Here is an 8,388-nt window from a genome sequence, read left to right as displayed (position 1 = left end):
ATTAGGCCTTTTAATCCATAATGGAGGTACTACAAAACAGAAAATATACTGAGAGTATACAATATAGGCTGAGTAACCTATGCTAATAGGCTACTATATAGAGGCTAGGTTGTATATACATATAAAAATTATAATGTAGTCTCACTGTTTTGTTTTCTTCTTTTCATTTGTGTATTTTCATGTTCACAGATCTACTGTATTTTACTGCTACTTAACAGGAAAAAAAAAAGCCCAAACAACCCCAACTCATCTGCTTGAGGAGATTCTGTTGTAATGTATCCAGTAGCTCTTCCTGCACCAGGAGGTGAAGGAAATAATGGACAACATGGGAAACTTATTTTCTACCTTTTTGTTTTTGGAGCTGTGTTGCTCTGCACTGGATTCCTGCTTTCAGTATTTATTCTCCAGTCATGCCCATCTGGAACCTTCAGTGACTGTAACGGAGCCCTTAAGGCTGCTGGGCCTGTGCTGGCTGTAACTGGACTGGTTTGTGTTTTACTGGCACGATCAAGAGCCAGGCTGTATATCAGACAAAGACAATTGCAAAATGAGCAGGTGTACAGCCTTGTTTTTTGTCGTGGGAGCTGCCAGTTTGCCCAGTTTCTCATATTCGGATTCCTGTTTTTAACTAGTGGAATGCTAATTAGCATCCTGGGCATTTGGGTTCCTGGCTGCAGCCTTGGCTGGCACAGCATACAGCTCAACCACACTGGCAGCTCTGATGTGGACCTCCAGGGCTGTGGATTCCTGTCACTTCAAATCATGGGACCTTTGATTGTGCTCACTGGGTTGTGTTTCTTTGTGATAGCTCATGTTAAAAAGAAACAAAACTTAAATCTCAACCAAGAATCTTGCGAAGGTGAAGAACATCCTCAGAGCCCTGGTTCTTTTCAGGTTACAGTAGGTGGGTGAATAATGTGTGAACTTTACATCTAAGAGTTAGTAGGGCTTTTTTTCCACTAGTGATTTACCTCTGAATATTACTTATTTGAGCTCTAAGCATGTCAGTTCTGGTATGTGAAACCAGCCAAAACAGAAAAATGTTGCTTTGTCTCTTACGTTTTCTGTATGGTCAGTTCAGTTTATCTCAATTACAAAACCTCTCCTTTGATGTAAAAAGAAAGGTCTGACTGTTGTGCAAAAGAAGCCATGTAATCTGACACAAATGAGGCCAATGCCACTTCCTTTCCCAAAGGGTGTAGCTGAGACTGCAAATCACAGGTCTAATAACTTGAGTCTATATTTAAGATTTAATTTAGCCTTGAGCTCTGACCCCTTAAAAAGGAGAATCTGATTCATGAGCAGTGTATTGTATTTTTTTTAGTCATGGCCACATCTTTCAGAGATGTATTTGCAAGATGCTTCTGTTAGTTGCATAGTAGTTGAGTAAATGTAGTATGTTAGAGAGAATGCTCCCCTGCATAAAGCACTACTTTTAATACCCCGTGTGTATGTTCTATGCATAGATTATTCCGATAACTTTCTAGCTCTCAGAAAGGATTAGTGTTATTGCTTGACTGTCATCTGACTAAACTTGAAGTTCATTTTGCAAAATTCTTTCCCTTCTGCTTGTCAAACCAATGTACAGACCTGGAACCTGGTGATCCTTCAAAAACGTGAGTCAGGTTTCCAGCGACCAGGTTAAATCATAAGGTTGTAGAAAGGAACTCAGTTTGTCTTTAAAGACAAGAAAGCAAATTTACTGGTTTCCTTTTCTACTTCCATCAGGAAAAGTAAAACTGAAAGGCTGAGTTCTGGTTGGCGTAGTGATGTTCTGCACCAGTGGTGACTCAGCTAGAAAACACATCCCCCTCAGTGTTTTTGATGTTCCTTGACCTGTCCCTGCACACAAATTACAAAGCAGAAAAGATGCCAGGCAGCTGTGGATGTTAATATAAATTATGCAAGCTCAGTGACTGATACGAACTTTCTATTTAACAACAACAACAAAAAATTTAAACACCTCAATTATGAAGTTGAAATTGGCACATAGGCTGAACAGGTCACTTACTACTAAGTTGCATATCAATAGTGTCGTGTTACTAATGTTAGTAGCATGCCTTCAGCTACAAGTAATTTAATAGGGGAACTGTCAAGGCACACAAAATTAGTCATCGGTATCAGTAATAATCTGAATACTTTTGATACAAAACTGCAGTGAGAAACTTAAACTGGCCCCTGTTAGATACGTGAGAAAAACTAAATACTTGTCTACCCTTAAAGTGAGCCAACAGTACCCATGTGCTTTGCACATCCAGTTTCTGAAGAATGCCAACAGTGAAGAAGTTTGTCTCTTAGCTAGGTGGAACACTCCCCCTCCTCCAGCTGTATTTTCTAAATGAAATCTTTCATTTATGAATGTGCTACATCTTTCTTTTGGGGTAACTTTGGTTCTGAATCTATCTCCAATGTACTCTTAACAGCCCAGAATATAACAGTTCTGTATGTGGGATCATTGCACTTTTTCTTAAAAGGTAGACAGGTACAAATACTGTAATTCCTAAGACAGCCAGTGTTCTAGGATACAGTTAGAATAAACGATGCTCAGTTTTTCAGAGGTAGTAATTGCTGGGTTTTTTCTAGGTGATGCTGTAATGGTATTCCCACCTCCACCACCACCTTATTTTGCCGACCCTCTCTCACCAACAGTGACACATTGTCTTATGTCAAGTGGTTTGCCTACAAGTGAAAATCCTCCACCATACCACTCTATCTTCAGTGATGGGTAAGACTGTTTCCTTGTCTGTCTGTGGAAATCTGAGATATTTCTCAAGGTATCCAAGACCATGTTCTGAAATAATCACTGTTAATTAACTCTCTACTAGGCACTACAAAGTTTTCTAGTGCATCACTCTCCTTACTTCAGATGCCTTACTTGAAATGGCATTAAAATATCCTAATATAAAAGGAGAATCACAAACCATAGAGTGTTCTTCATGAAGGTTAAATTCTTACCAGTTTATTATGACTGAGAAGAAGTTCTGAAGTGAAAACAAAGCCTTAATTAGTGGCCCTATTTGAATGTACTTAGATTATATTTCTTCCAGATTGTCTAAGAGAAGGTGCCTCTGATAGCATTGGCCCAGTGGCATGATATCCACACTGCCAGATTTTAGGAAGCCTCTGTAGAACCAGAGCAGTGAGCCGTTTGTGACATCTGTCCACAGGCCCTGTGACCCTAGGAGTGCCGCTTTAGTGTGTCCTGTTTTCCCTGTAACCCTTACCGCATTGAGGAAGCAAGACCTGCCATGCTGGTCTGCACTGTTCCTGCTGTGGCAGTGTGTTGAGATAAAAGGGTTCCTTGATACTGTGGGAGAAAAGCAGGACTCTCCAGGGAGCTTAAAAGGGAGGTTGTAATGCCAGCTTCATTTCAAGAAGTTGTACCTTACCCATGCAGCAACTCCTCTGTATGTTGAGTACAGCTGTTTTGCTAGAAGCTGCCACCACCAACCTCAGAGTGGTGACTGTCTGAAGAGTTGTCTGCACCATGAGAACTTGCAGAGTTATTTGTCCCCTGTGGATTGCCACCAGTGTGCTGCTAACTTGAGGGTAAAAGATGTCACTGCAATGGCCGTGTGCTAGGAGCCTGAGCTAGATCTGGCCATGAGAGCTAGATGCCACATGCTTAGAGCCCCCTACTTACTTTCAAGCCCTTTTTGATCCAGAATTCACTTGGTTTACATATTGGAAAGTCCTATGTCAGCTTGGTTTTGATCTGTGTGTGTTAGTAGGTGGTGTAGGACTTTTTCATTGGAGGGCTTTGATTTACAAGGCTGTTCCTGCAGCAGCATCTGAAGCACCATCACTGCTGCAAGAGTCCTAGCCTGCCTGGCTGCGTCCAATTGCAGTAGTTGTTGCGCCATTAAACTTTCCACTATACTCCAGATTTCTCCACTTACATGAGGCAGTGCATTCTGTGACCAGCTGTGTGCCTAATGTTGGTACTTCTTCATAACTCTAGTGCTGATCTTTCCTTTGAAGCAAGCAAGCACAAACCCTGTTCCTGCCCAAAGACCTAAATGCCACAGGAGGAGGATACTTTTGTTAGTATTGGTGCTTATTCTTGTTATGTCTGTGGTTTTTTAGTCATCCTTTGATGTATACCTGGTGGATTCTTCAGACTCAGCTCTGCTATGCAAGACACACTATTCTCTAGCTAATAAACATCAACAACTCCTCATACTGTCCTTTATTTTCTAGCGCCCACCTCCAAACATTTTATCTCCATCTTTGTTGGAGACACCAGATGCTTCCTTCTGTTGCTATTACCACAAGCCAGACTGTCCTTTTGCCTTTTCTTGAAATTGCTTTTTTTTTAAACGTAGAATAAACATGTCTCTATCAAAAAACCTACTCACTCTACCTTGCTAATAGTGCAGCACCCTCTTAGAGAGACTGGCCCCCAAACAAAAAATATGATCATGTACATACTACCTAGGGAAGGGAGATACTCAGTGTTACCTTCCTTCTGTCTGAGGTCCAGCTTGAGGTTGTTTACTTGTGCTGAGTGATGTAATGCCTAATAAACCCTAACTACACACATACTTCATTCAGTCTGCTGTTTTTCCACTTAAATTATTTGAGAGAATACTTTTCTTAGTACCTGAAACACCTGCCAATTTGGCATGACAAAGGTAAATATGGGGATGAGAAAATGTTGGGGTTGATCAAGCCAAAGTACTTTCCAGAGAGCAGTGGTTCTCATGACCAGGCACAGATTGCTGTGTGAAGAAATATTTTATTTTGTTAACTGTAAAAGTCTTTGCCTGTTCTCAGATTGCAAGTGAAATGTATCAGCTCTTGAAGCTCTACTACTGCAGTCAAAGGACTCCCAGAGCAAGCAGGAGAGAAAACAAACTCCTGCCACTGAAAGAAGGAATTTATGTGGAGTCTCTGTGTTCTTATGAGGCTGGGTGAATGGATCCACAGCTGGAAGGTGCTTCACACCAGCTGCTGCTGGTCCTGGAGCTAGACACCGCACTGAGCTACAGATCCAGCATACAATGTATTCCCTTCTGGCATGTACATCCCAGATTTTTGTACAAAGCAAATGGATGTGTGTAGAGTAAAGATTTGCCCTGGGTGTGAACCTGGACCTCTGGTAGCCCTGAGGTAGCCAATTCAAATATGGTGTCAGGGAACCCTCAAAAAGAATTTCAGTTTAAATACATTCAGAAGACCAGGCTGGAGTGGATAACTAGGATAAATATGGGATTATATATGAAAGCTGTGTTGTGCTGTAGCCTTACAAGCAGCTGAGAAATAGATTGACTTTTGTACCACATGTGTAAAAGTATAATGCACAAAACTAAGGCACATAAGTCCTCTCTACCCTGTAACTGGCCCTCAGTTCATATGTGAGCTGCCTGCCCATGTACTTGGTAAAAAGTGTGCATTATCAAAGGCTGAAAGAATGCAAGCAGCACATCCTGCACTGAAAAAAGAAAAACAAAGCGGGGTGGGGGAATGGCACAAAAACTAGTTCCTCAGACTTCTTGTGAGTTCTCCTTGCTGGTGCATATGCTAGGTGACTCCTCTTGCCTTCACCCATTCTCCTACAAAATCCCCTGCAGCTGAATCAGCTGCCACAATTACGGTTCCTATGCTCTGGGCTTTGTGTGTGATCCCATCTACTTAATCATTATTAGTTGCCTGCCTGGACTTCCCAGTCTTGTGAGCGTATGTACCCAAAGAGGCAGTTTGTGGGCCAGCTTGCTGGGACAGTTTCTGGTGGAGTGAGCAAAACACCTCAACGTTGGATACGGAAACCCTGGACACCCTGCTTTGGTGTTCTGTGACTGGGGGTGCTCACCAGTATCCTCACAGAGACCCTGTCTGCTGATACCGCCTCTGGGTATTTCACTAGATGGTGATCTCCCATGGCCTGGCACTTAGGATTAGCCACAGCATCTTAACTAGTACAGATTGGTTCCCAAGCCCTTTCATGAAAGCAAAGCAGTGGCTTCATTCCTTGTAGCATAGTGCCATGGTTAAAGATCCCAAAGCAGAACGGGAATAGTGATTTCATATGTGGGTGATTACTAGGCAAATGTGATTTGCCCTTTCAGCCTGTTGCTTTGTGTGCTGTTACCAAGTGCTGTGGTGGAGGCTGTGCTGGATGAGAGAGCTCATAGGAAGCAGAGTCATTATCTGATCCCAGAAGTGGTTGGTTTTTTTCTGATGTCTGTCATGGTTTGCTGGAAAGCTTAAGAAAAGTTTCAAGTTGCCTTTCATATAAGGTCTTAAATGGCTAAGGACTGTGATTTTTGCAGTGACGTTCTAATCTAGTAACTGTCTTTCATAAGAGAAGGGGACAATGTGGATATCACAGACTACAAAAGGGAAGATACCTTAGAAGCTTAGGATTGGAAGATTTAATAAGATTGTGAGATAGCCCTACCAAAAGCAGCTAATACCCATATGCCAGACTGCGACTGGTGATGTTAAAAGGTTAGAAGGGAGCTTGTTTGCCCTTCTTCTCTGAAGTAACAGAATTTTCATGAGAGTCATAATATAGACCGTAGTATGAAATCCCAATGCTTATGCAAGTTCTTTGCTTCAGGAATTGTTAGGGAGTGTGTGCATACCTGTATGTTTATGTAGGTCAAGTGGAATTTCACTCACTGCAGCAAAATGCATTATGCTAATGTGCAGTTTTGTGTTTTGTAGAGCACAGCTTGCAGATGTTGAAAGAACAGTTGCTGTTAGAGACTATGAAACCATATATACGATTTCTGGAAGAAGCTCACCTTCAGATATTTCACCGATGCTATATGTCTCCTCTGAATCACCTCCAAAATATGAAGAAAAAGCATCAATAATAAATAATGACTATTGTCCATCTTGTTCTTCATCCTCTTCATCCATTTCCTTAGCTATATCTGACACCAGTTCATAGAGAACTGTCAGTCTTCATTTTCAAATTAAATTGTACACTCAGATTTACAATTTTTTTAAATTTACTTACATTTGTAATAAAAGCAGTAATGTTGGCTGTGTCTAACTTTTCATCAAAAAGCATAAATTATGAATTTGGGTTTTAAGAAATGTTAGGTAATTCTGAGCTTCAGGGCAAGTAGTCTGAAGGGATTCAGTTCACTGCAATACTGTTAAATGCTCATCTTGTTCTGTTACATCTTTAGTTTCTATATAATGCAGGTGCTAAGTAGAGACAAACTTTTTCATTTATTTTAATTAAATCTGGAGCTTCAAAAAAGAAATAATTAGGTAGTGTTTTTATTTCTGTATTTGTATGACTTGTGGAAAATACTTGTTTGCAGAGTTACTAACTTTATAGTACTCTGAAAGCATCACAAACAGGGGTGTATAAGATTGAGACCAAATATGTTACAGAGAGCTTAAAAGGTTACTTTTTGGTCTGCATGGTAACAAACAGTCCATAGCTTAATTTAGACCCTCTCTGGTCCTTACATAAGTGTAATCCCTACGAAAATCAGTTTTATCCAGTAGTTAAGAGCCCTAAGGCAACACTGAGGATTGTTAATAGGCTAACGGTTTAACAGTGGTAATGACTGATTTCAGGGGAATTTTATTGCTGTTACATATCAGTTCATACAAGGAGTGCTTATTTTGTGAGTGAGCTCCACTCAGCAGTGGTGTCTTCCAGGTGCAGAGGTTGCTTATCAGCAAGTGCAAGAGAGGCAGTTTCATGAAAACGCCTGCAACAGATGTTTTAAGCTGCTGCAGCACTTCACAGATGCTTCAGAAGTACAGCCCTCTGCCTGTGTGCAGCCTCTAAGTCAGCAGTAGCTGCCTGCCTCCAAGACAGAGTGACTGCAGGTTCTATCCTGTTTTGTAAAGGTTTGCAGCCATTCCTGAACTGAAGGATTTGCTTGTAATAGGTAAGGATAATTAGGAGGAACTGAGTTGCTGCTGACCTTTGATGCTTTATGACTTGCTCTGAACCCTGTTTGAGAAAAACAGACCTGCTTCTGTGCCCAGAAACAAGGTGGCAGAGCTACTGTTTGAGCTTGGTTCAGCATGGTGAACCTACCAGCATTAAAACACTTTGCAAAAGCACTCTCTGTCTTGTTCAACTGAGTTCACCTGCATGCTCTGGGACCTCAGTTACACCTCATCTTCTGCCCTGCTGAATTTCAGGGAACCTGGCTGTAGCAGAATGCCAAGCTTTGAATTAAGCACTCGTTCCCTCCTGTGCCAAGGAAGAGGTGATTGCTTCATGTCATCTTTCTGTGAACATGCCTCTCACCTGCAGAGTTCTTCAGAGATGTTTGGAAGCCTTTTATTTCTACCCCTGCATTGTTCCCTCAGTCATGCAAGGACAGCTCTTTGTGCAGCCACAGAAAAGCAAACTAGCCAGTGAGGCAGGTATATTTAGCCAGCAATAGAGCTGAGGGGCTTGTGCAT

At 41.5% G+C, this 8,388-nt stretch overlaps 1 protein-coding gene across 1 annotated transcript; it reads left to right on the top strand.

Annotated features, from left to right (window-relative positions):
• The first annotated feature begins 242 nt into the window (after positions 1–242).
• On the top strand, positions 243–6,916 carry TMEM171 (transmembrane protein 171). Its single transcript, XM_010185325.1, has 3 exons — positions 243–904; positions 2,584–2,725; positions 6,670–6,916. Exons 1-3 carry the CDS (start codon positions 274–276, stop codon positions 6,896–6,898), a joined length of 1,002 nt encoding a protein of 333 aa, XP_010183627.1. The 5' UTR covers positions 243–273; the 3' UTR covers positions 6,899–6,916.
• The last annotated feature ends 1,472 nt before the right edge of the window (positions 6,917–8,388 follow it).

The sequence above is a fragment of the Mesitornis unicolor genome, unplaced genomic scaffold (genome assembly GCF_000695765.1).
Source record: "Mesitornis unicolor isolate BGI_N332 unplaced genomic scaffold, ASM69576v1 scaffold47815, whole genome shotgun sequence".
Classification (NCBI taxonomy): Eukaryota; Metazoa; Chordata; class Aves; order Mesitornithiformes; family Mesitornithidae; genus Mesitornis; species Mesitornis unicolor.
The sequence above is the reverse complement of the archived record's forward strand: the minus strand, read 5'-3'. Positions and strand labels throughout refer to the sequence as shown.

Bases quoted from the DNA above. Each gene is read 5' to 3' on its own strand.
- TMEM171 (XM_010185325.1), top strand. From the start codon at position 274: ATGTATCCAGTAGCTCTTCCTGCACCAGGAGGTGAAGGAAATAATGGA. The intron at 905-2,583 runs GTGGGTGAATAA...GGTTTTTTCTAG, and splicing joins TTCTTTTCAGGTTACAGTAG to GTGATGCTGTAATGGTATTC. The intron at 2,726-6,669 runs GTAAGACTGTTT...TGTGTTTTGTAG, and splicing joins CACTCTATCTTCAGTGATGG to AGCACAGCTTGCAGATGTTG.